The 21003-nt window shown below is 41.0% G+C and overlaps 1 protein-coding gene across 3 annotated transcripts in view; it reads right to left on the bottom strand.

Annotated features, from left to right (window-relative positions):
- Nucleotides 1–2098: 2098 nt before the first annotated feature.
- Nucleotides 2099–21003, bottom strand: part of LOC119904098 (neural cell adhesion molecule 2-like) — a 327858-nt gene continuing 308953 nt past the window's right edge. For 2 of the 3 annotated variants that reach the window (XM_038720552.1, XM_038720529.1), the window contains exon 17: nt 2099–5086. In XM_038720552.1, the coding sequence (XP_038576480.1) occupies nt 4972–5086 (115 nt within the window). In that variant the 3' untranslated portion in view covers nt 2099–4971. Of the gene's footprint in view, nt 5087–17442; nt 18192–21003 lie in introns of those variants that run through there. The other variant, XM_038720535.1, reaches the window with a different exon arrangement.

Consider the following 21003-nt stretch of genomic DNA (forward strand, 5'->3'; position numbering starts at 1 on the left):
TCAGAGGAGTGTCGGGCCTCTGCTGGGAGAGTCTGAAATCAAGCAGATTAAGGAAGTGGAGGGCTGTACCTGCCAGAAAGCTCTCTGCTGGATTTGCCCATGTGGCTGAGAGTTTGGAGAAGCTCCACTCCCTCGCATGTATGTTGGGCAAAGTTTCTGAAATGAGTTTGTGTGTGCGGTGTGCGAGGAAGCATTTAAGTGCATGCATGCTTGTGAGCGTGTAAGAGAGAAAACTTCAACAATGGCAGGGAGATTTCTTCCCAGACCTCCCAAACTTCTCTTATAGGTGGGATTAAGTTGCTGTCAGTGTACAGTATCATGGGAGTCTCTGCAAACGGAAAGATTAGGGGGAAAAAATTACCTGAAGGATTACTGCGCTATCTTTTCATGTGGCGTGTGACTTCCCAGCGGCATTCAGTAGACTAAAACACAATGTTTGATTATGTGTGTGTTTGTGTGTGGTCCTACATTTCTGTTCTGTAGTATGTCTAACTTCCTATGTGGGGAAAAAGTATTCACCTGTAGCAGACAGTCAGGCTACCATGTGACAAACTGAAGGAGAGGATGACTTAAGTGGCTTTTCTTTTCTTCCTGATTGTAATCCCCACTTCCCCACCCCCAAAGCGGCCAATATAGCTCCTCTCTGCATCTCTTCATCCAAATGAGACTCTTTGTTTGATGTGCAGACTTCCTTTGAGCCACTGTGGGAGACGAAGTTGAAGTTTGTTCCCCTTGTTAACAGAGGCCCTTGCAGCTAGGATCCAACAGGCAGCCCGCTACTCCCCTCCCTCCATCACATGGGAGGGAGTCGTCTGAGAAACGTTATCTGCTGACTTTAAATGAGCGCTGAAGAGGGGGCAGCTTTGTCAAGGAACACTGTGGCTCCTCCACGCTATTCAGAGTAGTTTTAATTCCTCCTTTGAGCAGAGCTTCTCAGTCTCTCTGTTTTTTTTTTATCATCAGAGTTCTTCTACTGTTTCAAGGAAGAGAGGCCAGATTTAGATGCAACACAGTTACCATTTAAAAATGGGAGTAATGGAGGTTTAGGAATGACCTTGATGAAAATAGCACTCCGACTTCAAGGGCGAAAAAAATTAAAAGCTATTAAAGGCGAGTGTGTGTGGAGAAGTCTGCTTTTATCTAACAATTGCACCAGACTCCATCACAGCCCATTACAATACACGGGATTATAATGAAATGTTCACCCAATATCAATATGTATGCCAGTATGCTTTTTCCCCATGGTGGTCAGTGTTACCTCATTATAAAAGCCCATTTATTTAATATTTCACTCAGTTTTTTTCCCCTCTGGTTTTATTAGTACGCATTTCATATATTATAAATTGCTGGCTGTTGTTAGAAATTTTAAAAAATGAATAATTTATTAAGTTATTTTAAAACAAAGAGTCCTAAAATTCAAAGATGATAATCATTTTGGTGATTTGAGCTTGAAAGGGCAATGCATACTTTAAAACTTTGAAGTAAATAGTTCTATATTTTAGAAATACGGTAATTTACTGTCTTGCTAAGAGATTATAGAAGATTCTCTCATCTCAAGATGTGACTGCGCTAGCAAATAAACAGTCTGGCACGTAAACCCACTGTAAAACCAAGAGTTAATGTTTTTACACTTCAGTTTTTATACAGATTAAACAAATGAGATATAACATTAGTGAGGTAGAATTTTGTTACCTTGTTACAGAGGCAGGTTAGCTTTTTTCATCTGTTCCTTCATTATGCTAAGCTAAGGCTGCTCACCGTAGCTTCTTATTTACTCTACAGACATAAGCATGGTATCAATTATTTTACCAGACTCTCAGGAATCAAGCTTATAACTGTATTTCCCAAAATGCTGGACACATCTACAGTGCCATCTACAGTGCCAAAAGTGTATTTGTCACTGCAGTTTTTGCACTGTAATCTAGCAATAAAGCATCATCTTAAAACTTTTGATTAAAAAACAAAACATTCATGGTAAAATATTACACCACATTAATACCTTTGAGCTACAGCTCAAAAGTACTTCTATGATCCTTTAGGACACCCACATATCAGCTTGAGAGCCAGAGAAAAGGCAAAAATTAATGACAACGTCTCACTCTCTTCTACCAGGACATGTTTATTTACAGCTGCAAATGACAGGAGTCACAAGTGTTCCACAGGTACGTACAGAGAGACATCAATAGTTCCCACTTCCTGCACAAAGTACACTCAGCGGGGACAGTCCAAGGGACACAGGGAGCGTGGGGACAAAGAGGACACATACTGTACACTGAGCTCAAACACACCTGTTTTACCCCCTACAGAAAAAGGACCGAGCCATGGAGAGGAAACAGAGGGGAAGGGAGTAGAAGGGAGGGGGAGGAAAGGATAAGAAGGCAGGGGGGTTGGATATTTACTCATATTCAAATACAAAAGAACATGTACAAATCGTATAGCCTCCAGGCACTGTGCGCCCATATTTACAGTCATCGTAACAGGCAGAGGAACCACTCCATGGCAGGACTATCCATTTGAGATTTGCAGGTACAAGGGCTCACTGTGGAAAAACAAAGCCAGCTATGAGGTCTGAGATTAAAACCAATGGAGTCTGAGAGGCAGGGAATAGTGGCAACGGGGCGGCAGGGGGGGCCTCCCAGACACATGCGTGGAGTGCTGCAGCCTGGGGAATTAGTCACTGTCGAGAACTACATAATCAGGTTTTACCTATCAGAGCGCACTCTGAAACTCAGCGTGAGAGCTCTCCCCAGCTCCCTCTACACATTCACAGCACTTGGACATTCATACTTGGCATGTGGTCAAAATCTATATGAGCTGCACAATGCATCATAGAACTGAAAAGTGTACTCAATACACTTTAATGTTATATAAATAGTTAACACAATAAACAAATAAATTATAACAAAATAAATGCCAGAATAGCAAGATATTGACTTTTTAACTCTTTAATTTAGGATAATATTTGAAATTGGGAGACTCTTATTGTGAAAAACCAAAATGGGCACACACACACTCTCTCACAAACATATACCGACATCTTACAGTACGTGCAGATACATTCAAATGACATACATGCAACCTGATTCATGTAGACAAGTGTACTCACCCACTCAAGCATGTATGCGCGCACGCATACACGCACACACACACACATGTGGTGGTGCATTACATCAGATTTCTGCAGCCCCATCACTGTACTTTGTACTCAAGAGTTACAGCATCAGCCTGACATCTAGTTGTACTAGGTAGTGACACACGTCTGTGTCTGTCCAGTGTTGTCGACCAGAACCCACTATCTTATGACTACACTTCCCAGAATTCACAGCATCACAATGAAATTCAATCGTCTGGCACATTCTGTGGCAAAAAAAAGCACCGATCAAAAATTAATTTGATGGTCTACACTGCTGCGGCGGCATTGGGCCAGGAGGTGGGGAGAAAAAAAAGAAAGAGAAGGCACACTAATGCCGTAATTACTGTCTCCATAGAAATGCCGTGAAATAGCCTTAGGGCATGGATTTTCTTAAGGGAAAGCAAATGACTAGAAAAAGCAATATTACACCATCACTGAACTTTGGACCAAAACACAACAGAAGGAGGAGAAGAAAAAAAAATGCAGCCTTTTAATCTGAGGAGCGTTCACAAAAAAAGCCAAGCCTGTTGCATTTTGAAAAAAGACACATCCTTTAGGGTATATTTACATAAAAGCTCTGTAAAATATCCTTTTTTTTTCACCTATGTACAAACACATGACAACATCAGAGAGAATAGCGATCAGACCCCCCCCCCCCCAAAAAAAAAAAACAAAAACAAAAAAAAAGCATCTGAGGCAGATCTGAGATAGAAATTATTAAATCGGTGTTCATCGTTAAAAACACACGTCAGTGTCAGCATACCGGTACGCGTTTGTTCCCATGCCTTGAGTCCTACCATTCACTGCTTTTAGCTACACACATTGCTAGAGAATGAGACCGTTGAAGAGTGTCAACAATATTCAGTTTCAATATAAAAGGCTTTGCTAACAAGGACATCAATGCACGTGTGGGTACAAGTCTGTATACGCCATAGACTGCAACACATTCTGTCTTTTCTGTCAAGTTTTAAAATTTTTTTAAGCTTGTTTTCCTTCAACACAAACTATGCTCCACAACAGCCCTTCAGAAAGCATTATTAATCATCATTATTAATCAATGACAAGTCCAAATTCCTCTTTTTGAAACCATGCTTAGGTCTTGTTTCATACAATTTTTCACCTTTTGCAGTGTCACCGGGAAAAAATGCCTCTCATAAGAGCCTCTTGTGGCGTTCTCCCGAGGCAATGAAACCTCAAAACCTCATTAAGAGGAGTTTACCTTTTGTTACAGGAGCCAGCTAGCTTGAAATGTAATGCTTCAGTGTTTGCCTCACATTAGCCAGACACCTAGCTCTGCCAATTAAGGCATAAAAAAGGTTGCTGTGGTGTAACACTCAGGCATGGAAACAGGCGATTGGGTTTAAACCACTGTGATGTCCCGCAGGTCGGCCCAGGCACACTAACATCCTAGCTTTATTTGAATTTGTGATTGTTTCTTTTGTGTAAGAGATGTGATTTATCAACATTTAACTGCATGAAAGTCTTATGTGGGTTTTAAAAACACACAAAAAAAGGAACAGGAAAGCATTGTCAGAAAAAGAAAAAAAGGGACAGAACAAAAAGTGAGGCAAATAAAATACAATCATTTATCAACAACAGCCGTCCACTGATGCCATGTTTTTAAGAACATCATACATTTATCACTCAGGGTGTCTAAAAGGTTGACCCTTTCTTCCTGTCTATTTTCTCTCTATTATTTGTATTTACACATGCCTTTAACTGGGGCATTGTTATAAACAGATATGGTATTTTACTCCACTATTTTCCAGTGTTGTAGTTTCTCTGGGTTTTGGTCTCGTGATCCGAATGTTCTTTTGGTGGTGAGGGGACCGACCCTTTTACGCTTTGCTGTCGTCGGGCTTTGTGTGGATACTGTTGTCACTGTGCACTTTGATTTCAATCGTATCTGGCTTGAGAGACTCTTTCCCATTTTCTTCCTTCAGCGGTAACTTCCTGTGGTAAGGGAAGAACAAAAAAAAAAATAAAATTGGATGTGAGATTGGCAGCGTGATTGACAGCTGGGTAATGACAGGAACTTAAAGCACGCATACAACTGATGTAAACAAGCAAACACTCAAGAGTGACCATCTAGAGGATGTTTTTGTATGAAGCAGGCACTTACAGTAAATGCTAGCTAAAGTAGGATTGAATTGTTTTAATTTCCTGTTTTAGAGCCCACCAGTAATCACCTGTTAGACCTTTTGGTGTGTATGAGTTGCCCCCGATGAGATTAATATAGCTGAATTTAATTGAAGTGAAAAAGGCACCGAGATATTAAATGTAAAATCCTCTAAAGGGCTGCACACAGGCCTAAACAAAGGTATTATTCATATTCCTGTGTCCCTTTGGACTGGATGGTTGGAGACCTAATCTGATAAATTTGTCTGGAGTAATTGTCTGGAGTAACTACAACATACTGTATTTATACTGTATCAGTGGTAAAGGAATGTTAAGACAGAGAGAAACACATTTTTGATTTGGGTTGTCATTATATGAAAAGTCATTCTCCTAGAAATTATATAATTATACTAGCAAATACTGACATGAAACATAATGCTGCCAGTATTATGTTTATCAACACAAACCAAACCTACCCACGTGTGAGATACAGGCCACCAACATCGACCAAGTTGCCAGTTTATACTTACCTAACAGGCAACTGCTTCAGGGCCTCAAAAGTCACAGGTTCATTGAATGTCAGTTGTTTTTGATAATTCGAGTAATTGCAATTTTTCTAGAGAATCTTTAGAGAATTTACACCACTATGGTATATCAGGGATTTGTCACGCTGTGGGCGTGTCTGCTCTGTTTAGTCAGTTCTTAGTCAGTTTGGTTATGTTTAGTCTTTCCTGTATCTGTTATTTTGTCTCTGTTTTGGGTTTCAGTATTGTCTGTTGTCTTGTGTCTAGTTTACACTGTGTTTGTGCTTGTTGGTCTGATGTTGTCTGTGTGTCTTGTTGTGTACTGCCCAGCACCTGGGAGGCATTGGGTGTGCCTAGAGAGGAGCTAACAGATGAAGAGCTGCAGTTTTTTGAGCTGCTCTCTGTTATATGGAGGACAGACCTGGAGATGGCTCTGCTCGTGGCCTCCTTCAGATGGATAAAGACTTTTGATGAGAAGACTGTGTTCAAGTTCTGTTCAGCAGCCCCCCAGTATGTGAAAGCTAAGCCTGCTAGCCCCGAGCGCTTCAGCGGCTAGCCACCTCCCAGCTCCTCAGCCTGTTAGCCATGTGCAAGCTAACAGGCTGCCAGCTAGCGTCAGGCCACCTGATCCCTGGCCTACTAGCTGCCAGCTGGAGCCTCAGCCTGCTAGCACCCAGCGTGTTAGCCACCAGCCAGCTCACACCAAGCCTGACCCCCGGTCTGCTAGCACTGAGCTCCAGTCTTCAAGCCCCCAGTCAGCTAGCCTCCACGTGCCTGGTTCCTGGCCTGCTAGCTGTCTGCTGGGTAGCATCGTCCTGCCTGTAACCTGTTCGGCTAGCGCTGCTAGCCCTCTGCCTGTAACCTGTTCTGCTAGCGCTGCTAGCCCTCTGCCTGTCCTGCCTGTAACCTATTCGGCTAGCACTGCTAGCCCTCTGCCTGTCCTGCCTGTATCCTGTACGGCTAGCGCTGCTAGCCCCCTGCCAGTCCTGCCGGATCTCCTGCCGGCTAGCTCTGCTATTCCCCTCTAGTCGGTGGTCCGAACGACGCCTGTTGCTGGTCCCTCATCAGTCGTCTGATTGACACCAGCTCTGAGGTTTCCGTCGGAGGACCGGCCGACCCCTGCTCCATGTCTCTGTTCTGCCCTCAGGTCACCTCCCTGACCTCCATGGTTCTCTCCCTGTCTGACTATCTGTTTTTGCTATTTCTGGCCCTCCTCCTGAACTCCCTCCGCCCACCCTGGCCCGGCTTGGACTTTGTGCGTTTTGGACTATTTTTGCTTCCTGCCTGATTTGTTTTGTTTTGTTTGGAACGTCTGGGGACGTTCGTTGGGGGAGGGGTACTGTCACGCTGTAGGCGTGTCTGCTCTGTTTAGTTAGTTTGGTTATGTTTAGTCTTTCCTGTACCTGTTATTTTGTCTCTGTTTTGGGTTTCAGTATTGTCTGTTGTCTTGTGTCTAGTTTACGCTGTGTTTGTGCTTGCTGGTCTGATGTTGTCTGTGTGTCTTGTTGGGGGGTCTGTTTGTGTACTTCTGATTTGTTTAGTTTCATTATTCTGATTTTGATTGTTCTGCGACAGTCTGTTGTCGTTATTCAGTTTATTATTCAGATTGCCTGTCTGCCCTGTTTAGTTTTGTCTTATTATGTTTAGTGTATTTTCTGCATTTAGATTTGCTTGTGTCTATACCCGTAGTAATTCCCCTGCCTGCTTGTCCACTAAGTACTTTGAGTTCCAGTTAATGTATGGTCTTGTTTTTTGCATCCGTTAGTGTCTCTCTGTTCCCCCCTGCTGCCTCAGCCTGCCTACCTGCTGTCTCTCTGCTTGCCTGCCTTCCTGCCTCTCTGTTCTCCCTTGCGGTCTCTCTGCCTGCCTGCCCGCCTGTCTCTCTGTTTTCCCCTGCTGTCTCTCTGACTGCCTGCCTGTCTCTCTGTTTTCCCCTGCAGTCTCTCTGCCTCATTAGCCCTGATCCCGGTCACTTGTGTTGCTTCCGCCCTGCTCGTTAGTCCCTGTGTATATATGTTTGGTCTTTCTGTTCATTTCCTGTCCGGTCATTGTAACGTGTATATGCTCTGTCTCATGTTGCAGTGTGTTGTTGTTTAGCCTGCCTTGCTAGTCGTGTCTCCCTGTTTACCTGCTTTCTGGATTATTTGAACCTGGTTTGTTTGAACTGTTATTATTTTTGGATTACTTGGACTCATTGTAAGTGTGCTCGCTTTTGGTTTGTTAATAAACTTTTTGAACTGTACCAGTCAGCCTACGTGTCCTGCATTTGGGTCCACCAACCTTTCAACCACACACATCCTGACAGGATTTGAATTCCTTACTTTTACTCCTCGGTAGATTTTTCATACATCTGGGTACAAATAGCTAGTTTATTATGTAATTAATGTGTTTTCAAATCCATCTATTACAATGGATGTTATATTCTTTATGCTATTATGTTAGCACATAATTATTTTAGCACATAATTGCCAGAAGATTGTAGCTAGGTATTGTAGCTCGTACAAATCAATGAACTCCTAAGCAGAAAGGGTTAGGGCAAATCCAACTGAAAATGAATTGCAGTATAACACAACTCAGTGTTTTCCACAGAATGACAGTGTAACTGTTGAGGGGGCTATATTTGAATATTTTATTACTTTTTTTTTTTTTTTTTAAAGATTAACCTATTTCTTTAGGACACCTACAAACATACCTCAACTTGTGTTTCCCACTGCGCACACACAAGCTTATTTCTCTCTCCCTGTATCTTTCTGCTCTGTTGACTTTCTTCAGCAGGTGGTATTTTTATAAAAGTAAAGTTGTCCCACAAAAAACACAACAAGCCTATCAAGACCAATGTGGCACTGAATGACAACAGGTGTGTTCACTGTTGGTCCATGCTTGTAAAACATATCAATCGTCAAAAAAACCCAAAAACATTTTATATCACCTTTTGTGTTTGAATGCAAAGCAAGATGATTCACAGAAAAAAAAAATAGAATCCACAGTAGTGACATAAAAATTCATAGGTACAGATGTGTACATATAAAACGTAAAACTTAATACCAGTGAGCGGATCTATGTGTTTCTCGGCAAAGTGCAAAGTCTGTGTGGAGAAGCAAGGCTTATTTCACCCTTACAGGTATTACAAATTGTGAGTGTTGTGTCTTCTTCACTCACTGTGAAGAACTTCCACACTAACCGCATGTTTTAGAGTCTGTGTGTGTGTAGCTGTGACAATAGTCGGTTACTGTCTGTGCCGCTGTGTGCATGACGTGAACCATCGGGCAGCACAACATGCATGTAAATAGGAGCAGCACAGGATCAAATATGTGACATTGATTAGCCCCAGTCACCAGTCATGGCTGATCAAGCTGAAAACAAAATAGGGGCAATGGTTGGGAAATACAAATATTTTTTCCCTACTTTTCCATCCTGCATAGGAACCCTGTAAAATCTACAAATGCAGGTGCTGCATTAACTGCTTATCTTATTGGGGACCTGTGTTAAAATCTAGTTTTCGGACCTTTATTATTCTGTTTGATAATGTGCTAATGTGCAAATTCCAGCATAAAGGAAAATTTAAACTTCTGCATCTAGCCACGCTGTCATAAGCATTTGTACTTGAGCATTGGTGTCGGCATTGCCAGAATGCTAGGGTTTTTTATGTCCTACTGTGTTGACTTCCGCTGGCCGAGCCAACTAACTAACTTACGGTTTAGCCCTCTGCTAACTTGAATGGGGTAAAATGGTAATTGTGAGGCCATTTAGACATTCCAAATCTTGTCGGACTGAATGGATAAAATTCTGATACTGAAATGAATCATTTTGCAGGGGTTGTGATGCTCCAAATAAAAACTGATTGGCTGTTTTACAGCCGCTTCTTTTACAATGTATAGGAAAGTGTCTGGATTGGAGTAGAACAGGCATTACGTCTATGCGTAGGCTCAGTTTACCTATGGCATGGATTCTACGCAGAATTATAAATTGGCCTTAAGAATACTGTTGGGATGTTGGGTCCACTGGTAAAATATAAGGAAGCATATAAAACATCACTTTAAAAGTCAAGGGGAGCACTACTCCGCCTGTAAAAACTGTTGCATAATGACTTCTGCTGTGCTTTGTCAGGTCTCACAAAATAGCCCTGATGATGTCACTGTGTTGAAAGCCTTTGTTGTTAAGCAGAAGCAGGAGTTTGAAAGACATGGATATTTATCATGCAGGCAGAGTGTAATGAAAAGATGCTATCGGGGTGCATTATGGAAGATGTAGGATCGAACGTTTTTTTCAGAGCTTAACCAATACTAGTGACAAAAGTTCCTGCTTTTTCTACATCTGATGTTTTAGTCATGAACATTCTTTATTAAATGTTTTAATTTGTTGCTTTTGTAGAAGTGCAATTTTAAATCAGTGGAGTGCCACTTATCGGGCACTGGAGGTGACATACTATGCATAGACAGGGGTGGTGGTGGATTAATAGGATTCGTTTGGAAAGTTTTGCCCCTGGGCCCTCCAACAGGTTAATATGGCCATATTACCAATGAACATAACCCAGGCAGAAATTAGTCTTTCTAAACTTTTTATTCCTCTTAATTTGATCTTTACTTCCTTTTTACTCAAGTTCTTGGGCTGGTATATTTCTTTTTCAAAAGCACTTTGTGATACTGTTAAGAAAAGTGCTTTATAAATAAAGTGTATTCATTTTATTATTATTATTAATAGATCCTGTGTATGGATTTAAAATATCAGATTTTAAGCTATTAGTTTGATTATTACCAGAAAAACTCAACATTTTATCAAAATATGACAGTGAATGTCACACATTCAAAACATCACCGGGCTTTCCTTTGCTCACTGTTCTCTTATCTCGGTTGGTTGATGTTGCTCTTTCAGTGTGGTGCTCTCCCCTTTCTGCCTGCGTTGACCTGAATAATATCAGAGCTGGCATCTCTCATTTGCTTTTGACTTGATTCATTTAGAGGAGGGGAAAACTAGAAATAAAATATACATGCATAAGCCATTCGATTAGCTGACTGCCTCTTCTCAGGCACACTTGTTCATCTCATCCTCCACGAGTCTTTTTTCTTTTGAGGAATCCAGCAGAAGGACATCACAGCTTTATCTTTATGATAATGTGGCCAGAAGATGAAAATCTAACCAGTCTGTGTTGCCAGTGATATGATGCGTTAGAGCTTTTATCTGCATTCAGGCGGAAAAAATATCCTAGAGCAGTTAATAGTGACATAACATGTTTTAAATAATGCCAATTTCTAATATGTATTAGATGTATGTCCTTTTTTTGAATAACTCACATTTATATTCTAATTTTACTTACATTCATACTGTATTTGGACATTTATAATGGACCATCCTTCTATGCTATTACAGGTGGCTCATTTGAGTTGTAATCTTTTGATGCATTTGTACATTTGCAGGACACAGACTTAACAGAATGTATCAACAGTTTCAATTTGATTTGCTGCAGCCACTAAAATAAAGCCTAACCAAAAACCCCTTATTGACAAAGCAACAGGGACACATTCATTGTATAAACATGAACCCTACAGGGACCAATGTGACATGAGCGGTTGTTGTATCTTTTGTCGTTTCATTTTGGAAATAAAGCCCTGTGCTGAAAGTTTCAGCAAGGGACGTCTCAAGGCAATTTGTCCTTCAGTAGAATAAAAAACAAACACAAACAATAAACACAGAAAGTTTAAAATGCGAGGAAAATATTGAGTTGCAGAACCTTTTTGCACATCAAAGTCTCACAATCTTTTCTTCTACAGTGCCTCTTCTGGGATTGGAATAGATTGAATAAGGGAAATCAATAAGCAACTGGGGCTTTTACCTACATTCACCTCATCAGTGTACTTGTGTCGCTCATATTTTGTTCGTCCAGTGTGCACTTTTCTGATTCTATCAAGAGAATTATTTGGAATAACTGAATTAATGATCTGCATCAGGCTACCAGATATTAGCACACTTCAGCTGAGGGCTACTCATTTCCCGAGTTCACAGGGTTTGTGCCGCTTCTTGTTTTGTTGCTTTTCCAGCTCCCATTATTCCTTCGAGACTCGTTCGTCACCTTGCATGAGAACCATAAACCACCCATCCATCGATGCCTTTTGACAAGAAAGTCCTGCTCTGTCCCCTCTCTCAGCCATAAAACAGAAAATAATTTGCATTTTCAAGGTTTTATATGCTCTGACGGAGAACTAACTCCACATATACAACTGAATAGCTAAATATATGAGATAAAATGTCTTTGGATGATTCATATATTATTCTGAGAGTGGAATTTTGGGTCTCTCATTGTGGTATTTACCTTCAACCTTAACCCTATTGACCTTTCATCAAAAATTAGATAATAATCATTTGGTAATGCACATAACTGATGTAATGGAGCTTTGTTATTTTAATGCAGCACTATATATATCTCATTTATTTCTCTACTTAAAGGCCTAATGTATGCCACAGTGGAAGGTTCTGGTGTCCCATTAGGGTCTAAATGGTGTTTCACAACACTGATTTTTTATTTTATTTTTTTACATAAACAGTGAATTGTCAATTCTAAAAGGCGCTCCACATCAGCACGAAATCATTCGCCAACGCGAAGGGAGTGAGATCATGAATGTAAAACAGTAGCCCTGCGTGATACTGTACCTAATAAGTGCAAATATTGCAGTTGGCCAGAGGGGGTTCCCCTTTGGTTGATTGGTGGATGCTGAAGATCCTGCACAGCAGAGCCAATTTCATGTCCCATTAGCTTCATACAAACCCAGATTGGACTTATGTTCAGATGGGGAGATTTTCTCAACATATGGGAAGGTCTTGCCGCTTGCAGTTTCCCCTTTCCTGAGTGCGGATGCCAAATCAAGGGAATCACAAATGAATTTGTGTGGCATTTGAAAGTGAATTTTAACTAGCATATGCCTACTAGATACACACCTGATGAGAATATATTCAGCACTCTGATAGGATTTGTAGACAGGTGCAGGGACAAAATACCAGAAAAGAAAAGCAGAATAGCAGGAAAACTAGACATCTTTAAATCCTGACAAACACAACAAATCTTTAGCGATGGAGGTTTAAGATAGGAAATTTTTACCGGAGAATACTTTTGTCAAAGCTGTGTACTTCCTGGGCTCCTTCCTCTGTCACAGGTGGTCTCCCCATGCTCTTCTACCTCTCCCTGTTGTCCTGACTCCACTAATTTTCACCAGTTTCTGGTTACTCTTTGCTTTAATGATTAAATAATGCCTTTTTATCATGCTGCTAGCATACCAGAGCTAAATGAACAACAATCTACTGAAGTGAATACATCTTGTGTGACATGTCCAACATTAATGTAAAGGTTGTTATGGCAAATGTGGTGCTATTGGACCGCATCAACTGGGGAAAGGAAGAACCAGACTATTAAGGTAAATCAGATGGGATTTATATATGTCAGTTATATGGAAATGTTTTTTCTTTGGCTGATGCAAGTCCTTACTAGTCACCCAGTGTTGCTTTTGAAAGAAAAACAATAAAACGTGCAGTTTTTTCCCTGTATGCTTCTCACAGAGCCCGTGTGAAAGCTATTTTTGCCCATTTCTGATGTTCCTCCCACAGTTTGTCACCCCTGCTGTAGTTTCAGCTCCTCGTGTGCTGTGCTGCTGACAGCACAGCCGGTTGTGAGGACTTCACAATGCGATTTGCATCCGATGCCGATCTCACACATCTTATGTGAATTCCCAGTTACAACAAAAGATAGCAAAGATAGGGACATCAGTTGGTAAAACAGGTTGATTTTTACACAAAGATTTTGATTTGTTTATATAGTTTTAATAACAATGTCATAACTAATTCGGGTCAAATTCAAAGATAACCAGGATGTGCATTTTCCCTCAATTACTGGTCAGAAAGACTAATTCTTCTGCAGTGTCCTTTTTCCCGTGTTTTCACCTCAACAAGACTCATGTGCGTATGTATGCACGCACTCCCTCAGAGGTTACATTTTAAACAATGTTTGCCACACAAAGCAAACAGAAATGCTACTGCTTCCTGACAAGCCTCTTTGATAATGCAGCAAGAGCCAGTAGCTGTGTGCACCTCATGGTGCACCAGGGATACATCAGAGTGTGTGCGCACATGTTTATTTGTAATCTGTAAGCTTCTAAAGTGACACCAAAGCACAGCAGGGGGCGGCTTGTTCTTTCTAAGGGTGCTCCCATCGATCGGTCACCGATCATAATCGGCCGATAATGGCTTTAACTAGTTTGATCGGTGGTCGCTAAAAAGGCCGATAAGAAAAGCCGATCAGATGATGTAATACTCGCCAGACAAATTTTCAGCGGCAGCTAAAATGTTTCACTATGCTGTGTGAGCGGTTTTCAAAGCTAGCTAGCACCAAAGTTTAATGTGCCCACATAATCATTTACAATTAGAGTTGAGCAGCAATCAGACAAGTGGAGCAACACGCAGGAGCGATCATGTGAAACTGTCGCAGCTGTGCTCATCTCACTCATACGCCACCCGCAACCGGAGTTTAACAGACACAGCGCATCAGGCAGAGAGAGAGACTGGTCCTTCAGTGTGAGTTTCTTGATGCAAAGAGCGGCCCCAAACAATCAGCTGACTGCCTCTCTCTCTCTGTTTTCGTTACAAAAACGGAGACCTTTTGCTACGTTTCCGCCTACCGTCCAGATTAAAACGTGAATCAGAAGATGTTTGTTTGAAAACGCTGCTGACCCGATTGACAAAACAGAGGACTTTATAAAACGATGACACACACTCACATTTGGTTTTGTGAGTCGGTCTTATCAGTCATGCAAAGCAAAAACACGATGCTTTACAGAGTTTTAGTTTTGGTATTTTTATTAAAATAGTACTATGTAAATAACACTTAACAGTTAGCCTAGCCTACTGTGCATGTCGCTGTATTTACTTTGCGACAACTCCCAGTCTGTTTCCGCCGCCGTCTCGTACTCCTGTGTTACTCTCAGTAACCGTTCCACTTCGTTGTCGGTCAATGCAAAATGCCTGGTGCGGTTCTTGGTCTGTATTAATTTCTTCTTTCGCTAAATCGTCTGCTATTGCGGAGTAGACCATCTGCTTCATGTTTACACTGGCACGCGCATGCCCAGTGTAGCTACCTGAACGGCCACTAGATGTGTGTTTTCAGTCGTTCTAATATAGACAGAGATCAACTCTGATACGCAGCTGAAACGCTGCTGTGGACGGAGAAGATCGTTTTTGTTATAAATCTGTTTTAAAAACGTAGCAGTGTGGATGTAGCCTCACATTACCCCACTTCTCTCTCTACTCCTCTCATGTCAACCCTCCCGTTTCCCCGAGATTCTCCCGTATTTTTCCATTCTCACCCGGTGTCCACCCGTTAAATGTTTCCCCGTAAATCTCCCGTATTTTTACCCTTTTATGAAATCAAATAAAAACTTTGTTTGCTACTCTCCCTCTGGTAAAGTCGGTGGCAGCATGTAAGATATGTAGACTGTGCTTCTTGCACAAGGATAAAAAATGAAAACAATCCACTGAAATGATATAAGGCCTATAGCCTACTAATGGCAAACCATATGAAATTAGAATGACTATAGTAGCCTATGTAATATATACAATTGACTGTATAATATGGAATTTACATTGTAGCCTATTTTTATTTATTAAAATTTTCCTTATTTTCAAATCTCACTGAAGGCAGTTTTGACTCCTCTCTGTAGCCCTTCTCCCTCTCTCCACTCCTCTCTCTTCCCCCTAAAGCCCACAGAACCTGCCTGAGCTTTCCATAACAAAAAGCAGCTGCTTCAGAGTTTATCATCGACTCATGATGCCTGTGCCACTTTATCTCCTAAATATTTTGGCTACAGCCTTTTTTGTTGCAGTTTTTATGGTTGTAGTAAATTTATAAAGATGCTGTTTGTTCAGTTTTTGTAGTTTATTCCACAGTAAAGCTATATTTGTTAAGCTATAAGATGTTCACAGTAACCAGGCAAAGGTTGCTATGGTTTAAGTCTAACACAGATTGAGCAGAATTTGTTGCCCATGTTTCCTGGCAATAAAATAAACTGTTGTCATTTCATGATACTTTATCATCTGTTAACTTTAACACTTAATACATTGTTTTTAGGACCAATTAAATAAATATACAGTATACTGTATAATGCTACATGTTAAATAAAAGGTTCCAAATAGACCCAGTGATCAGTGATTGATATCGGCCGATACTGCTTTCAGCAATCGGTGATCGGCCCAAAAAATCCTGATCGGAGCACCTCTAGTTCTTTCCTCTGCTGATGTTAATTATGCACAAGGCCATCTATGCCTGGCCATAAAGGCTGACTGCAGTCCCTGCTTTGATAAATGAGATAAATTAGGTTGCCAGGGGTTTTAACCCACAGCACGTCCCTAGGGTGTTTGTTTACACTCTTATCTGAATCTTTACATTTACATTTATATTTTCAGCAAGCATATTTTATCATAGCTGACATCCAGGATCTTACAGTGAGCTGGGAAGTGGAGGTCTTACTCAAGGACACTTTGACAGTTTTGGGCTGTTCCCACAGTGTTCTTGTTACCTGAGATAAGCTCTTTGCGTTGACTGTGGGGAAAGAATGTAGGGAAACTCGTCTCCAAGGCCAATCCCCCCCCCCCATATACAAAGTCAGGTGTGCTCTCTGCAAAGCCTTTTAGCTTCTCGGGACAACCAGAAATTTGTCTGCTCTGGAGTTAAGATGGAGTACTGCAAAATCACACTTAATTAGATGTCAGATGTCGGAGTCTGCTGCTCCAGAATTTGAAATTTAAGTGCTCTCTACAATACCGCAAATTGTCCCCTAAAAAGTTTGCACTATCAAGGGACTCTGTCATGCTATTATAATGATGTGTATTTTTATTTTTTTACTAGCATGACAGAGACAAAAGAGGGTGAAACTGCTCCTGCTTGCATAATAAAATGCAAGTGTAGCACAAAATCTAAAAGCTGTAATTACAGTAGGGCATCTAATTATGGATGACTGACCAAAATAGTTACAATCCATCAATTGTAATTAACTCATTTTCTGCAACACAACGTCCCCAAAACTAAATGGTTTATGTATACATGAGACAAGTATCGTCATCTTGCTGTGACAAGAACACATTTGCACTCATATTTGTAGATAATGTCTAAGCTTCAAGCCACTGGGTTGGGTTTTCCATGGCAATGATGATTGACATTTGAGAGCCAGCCTTGCAAGGAGGTTGTTAATGTCTGCACTATTGGTGCACTATTACCTAAGGAAAGAGGGGGTTAGTAAGCATTAGTTGTCACCCTGTGACATATAAAAAACAGAGTAATATACAGAGAAAGACAGGGAATGCTAAAATCGCAGATAAGCAATGGCTAACATCAGTAAACCCAGCTGGTTAACTGCCTGTGTGGCCACTGGGACTTAAGTGATATAACAAACTATATATAGTGCCCGCTCCACACATTCAGACCCCCTGGATAACACTAATGTAGTTGGCGCTATCACTGCAGAAAAATAAATGTATAGATGAGTACACAAGTGAAAGCAAACACCATGGATATACATACTGATTTCAAAAAGGTCAAGTTCATTAAAGTGCAAGACTCACAGATTGCAGATTTTGACACTAATGGGGGTGCAGTCTGGTCAGACATTAAACAGAAGAAACCTGGAAGCTGCAGCTTGCTTCCTCTCTAAGACTCGAGACAGCTGTGAGTTTTTCTTCTTTCTTTTACATTTGTTTCACACCACACAGAAAGTGACCCAGCAGCGATTACTGTGTAAATTGGCAATAGTCAAAATAAAAGCAGCATATCAAATAGCAACTCAAAGTGTGGATTTCTATTCAGTGTGTGACACTGTTGTAGAATTTTTGTATTTTATTTTGGTATCGCTACAGGATACAAGAGCCTAACTATAATCTAGCATTCTGTTTTATATTTTCTGCCGTGAGTCATCAGAGTGTGAAGACACTCGAAATGCTGGTGTGCTCTGCGTCAGATCTGTCACTGAACCTCTCATTTAACCCTGAGTAAGCAGCAGACTGTTCACTGACGTCAGCAAAAACCTCTCCTGCATCACCTGAACATACAATCTGTCACTGTGCCATAATACAGTCTCATATTGGAACATTTTTTGTTCAGACAGGTATATGTTGGGTGAAAAAAACTGGATAAAAAATGCTATTTGCAACAAAACTGAACTGTTTGTCACCTGATAGTTGAACATCAGCACAGAACTCTTCTTCAAATTTAGTTCTGTATTTAAGTAAAGACTGAACTTCTGCATCACGCTGTCCCTCAGGCACTTGCTGGGAAGCTACTGAAGAGCCAGACAGGTGCACAAATCTATTCCTGGATCACTGACTGACAGGATGGGACTGGATTTGGCACCGCGACTATCACCAGCAGTGGATATCAGGAAAAACGCCTAGAGACAGTGAGCACAAAACCAAAATCATGGACAGCAAATTCTAAATAAGACTTGAAAGTTAAACAATAAAATATATATGTTTGCTGAGTGTGTAATTTAAATTTTCCTTACATAAAATGTGAAATGTTAATTTCCATTTATTATATAGCACTTTATGCTACTTTATGCTACAAAACCTGTTATTATGTAGCACTTTATGCTACTTAATGGTACATAACCTGTTACATATACTGAACAAAATTTTAAAATTTAAAAATAAAAAAAATAAAAGTGTGGGACTAAACACAACAATAAAAGTGGCCTTTTATTGTGGCCAGCCTAAGGTACACCTGTGCAATACCCATGCTGTCTGATCAGAATCTTCATATGCCACACCTGTGAGGTGGATGGATTATCTTGGCAAAGGAGAAGTGCTCACTAACATAGATTTTGACAGATTTGTGAACAATATTTGAGAGAAATAGGCCTTATGTGTACATTACAGTCTTAGATCTTTGGGTTCAGCTCATGATGAATGGGGGCAAAAACAGAAGTGTTGCGTTTATAATTTTGTTCAGTGTAATAAATTAAGTGCCCTGACAGCTCCTTTTAGGCTTAGTTCTTAAAGGTAATCAAGGTATTCCAGTCTTTTTCCATCTGTCCACTGGTCCCACTGACACCACAGCGCACAGTGAAGAACTTCCACTTAACACTTGGAAGTGAGGACTGACTCTTGAAGTCAGTGGGGGCACTGCGAAAACCAGTCTTTCAACCTTTCCTGAGGTAACTACTAAGCCCAGAATTATCTGACTGATCTCAGCACACTTTGACAGATTGATAATAGAAAGACGCCCTCACATCCTCCATCGTCTGTTGGTCCACTGGTCCAGTTATGCCTTTTGAGTTAAAACTGCACTGCTGAGAGGGAAACTTGGCCGCTGGCCACTCCCTCCTAAGAATCAGCACCCCATCAAGGTGAGAAAATGGGCGGCGAGGACTGTCCATGACCCTGCTGACCCACAAACCTGTATCTTAAAAATGTCGTCTCGCACACACGTCCTTAGTTCACATCTCCTAAACAAACCCAACACCCTCTGATCTGTGCCACTTATTGCCCTCTTAATTTAAAGTTCACCTCGTGCTATTTATCACAGTGTACATGCTTATCAATATCATTGATATTTCTGCACAGGGTTTGCTAGTCTTTACAACTTATTACCCCTCAGCACCTTCAGACTCACACTATTGATATCTTGCAAACTCAGTAGGAGTGTCTGAGCTTTGTGTTATCTCAAGCGTTACCTCATTACACTCTCTTCAGCCCAGTTGTATGACTCATTGTGCAGTTTGAAACAGCATTACTTCATTCTCTCCACACTAGCAAAAAAATAAATAAATCAAGCATTATGCATGTTTTTGTAGTTACGGCTATCATTCCTGTCAAACCAATTTCTCTGCAGAAATCTAAAGATGCAGATTTAACAGTGTTACAATACAGAGTTCACACAATCAGAAAGGTCCTGAGCAATGCGCCTATCAAAGTTGGTTCTTGTTACAATATATGTACTTATTAACCAACCAGCAATTAATTGTTTACATTTTCTACATATTTGTAAATATTATTACACCTTGGCAACTGTCAAAGTAGCCCCAGGAGTACAAGTACCCCTGCTTGGGAATAACTAAATCTCATATTTTGCGGTGAAACCTAAAATGAACACACCTGAGAGGTCTGTTGAATTAATCATCGTGCTGTACAAGTGCATGCACCATACTGACAAATACATGAGGACGTACTGTATACAGTGAGGAAAATAAATTTGAACACCCTGCTATTTTGCAAGTTCTCCCACTTAGAAATCATGGAGGGGTCTGAAATTGTCATCGTAGGTGCATGTCCACTGTGAGAGACATAATCTAAAAATAAAATTTCAGAAATCACAATGTATGATTTTTTAACTATTTATTTGTATGATACAGCTGCAAATAAGTATTGGAACACCTGTATATCAGCTAGAATTCTGACTCTCAAAGACCTGTCTGCCTTCAAAATGTCCACCTCCACTCCATTTATTATCCTAAATTAGATGCACCTGTTTGAGGTAGTTAGCTGCATAAAGACACCTGTCCACCCCATACAATCAGTAAGAATCCAACTACTAACATGGCCAAGACCAAAGAGCTGTCCAAAGACACTAGAGACAAAATTGTACACATCCACAAGGCTGGAAAGGGCTACAGGGAAATTGCCAAGCAGCTTGGTGAAAAAAGGTCCACTGTTGGAGCAATCATTAGAAAATGGAAGAAGCTAAACATGACTGTCAATCTCCCTCGGACTGGGGCTCCATGCAAGATCTCACCTCGTGGGGTCTCAATGATCCTAAGAAAGGTGAGAAATCAGCCCAGAACTACACGGGAGGAGCTGGTCAATGACCTGAAAAGAGCTGGGACCACCGTTTCCAAGGTTACTGTTGGTAATACACTAAGACGTCATGGTTTGAAATCATGCATGGCACGGAAGGTTCCCCTGCTTAAACCAGCACATGTCAAGGCCCGTCTTCAGTTTGCCAATGACCATTTGGATGATCCAGAGGAGTCATGGGAGAAAGTCATGTGGTCAGATGAGACCAAAATAGAACTTTTTGGTCATAATTCCACTAACCGTGTTTGGAGGAAGAAGAATGATGAGTACCATCCCAAGAACACCATCCCTACTGTGAAGCATGGGGGGTGGTAGCATCATGCTTTGGGGGTGTTTTTCTGCACATGGGACAGGGCGACTGCACTGTATTAAGGAGAGGATGACCGGGGCCATGTATTGCGAGATTTT

The sequence above is a fragment of the Micropterus salmoides genome, unplaced genomic scaffold, assembly GCF_014851395.1.
Source record: "Micropterus salmoides isolate LMB-PRFRI ecotype aquatic unplaced genomic scaffold, ASM1485139v1 Ms_hic_scaffold_1, whole genome shotgun sequence".
NCBI classification, from domain to species: domain Eukaryota; kingdom Metazoa; phylum Chordata; class Actinopteri; order Centrarchiformes; family Centrarchidae; genus Micropterus; species Micropterus salmoides.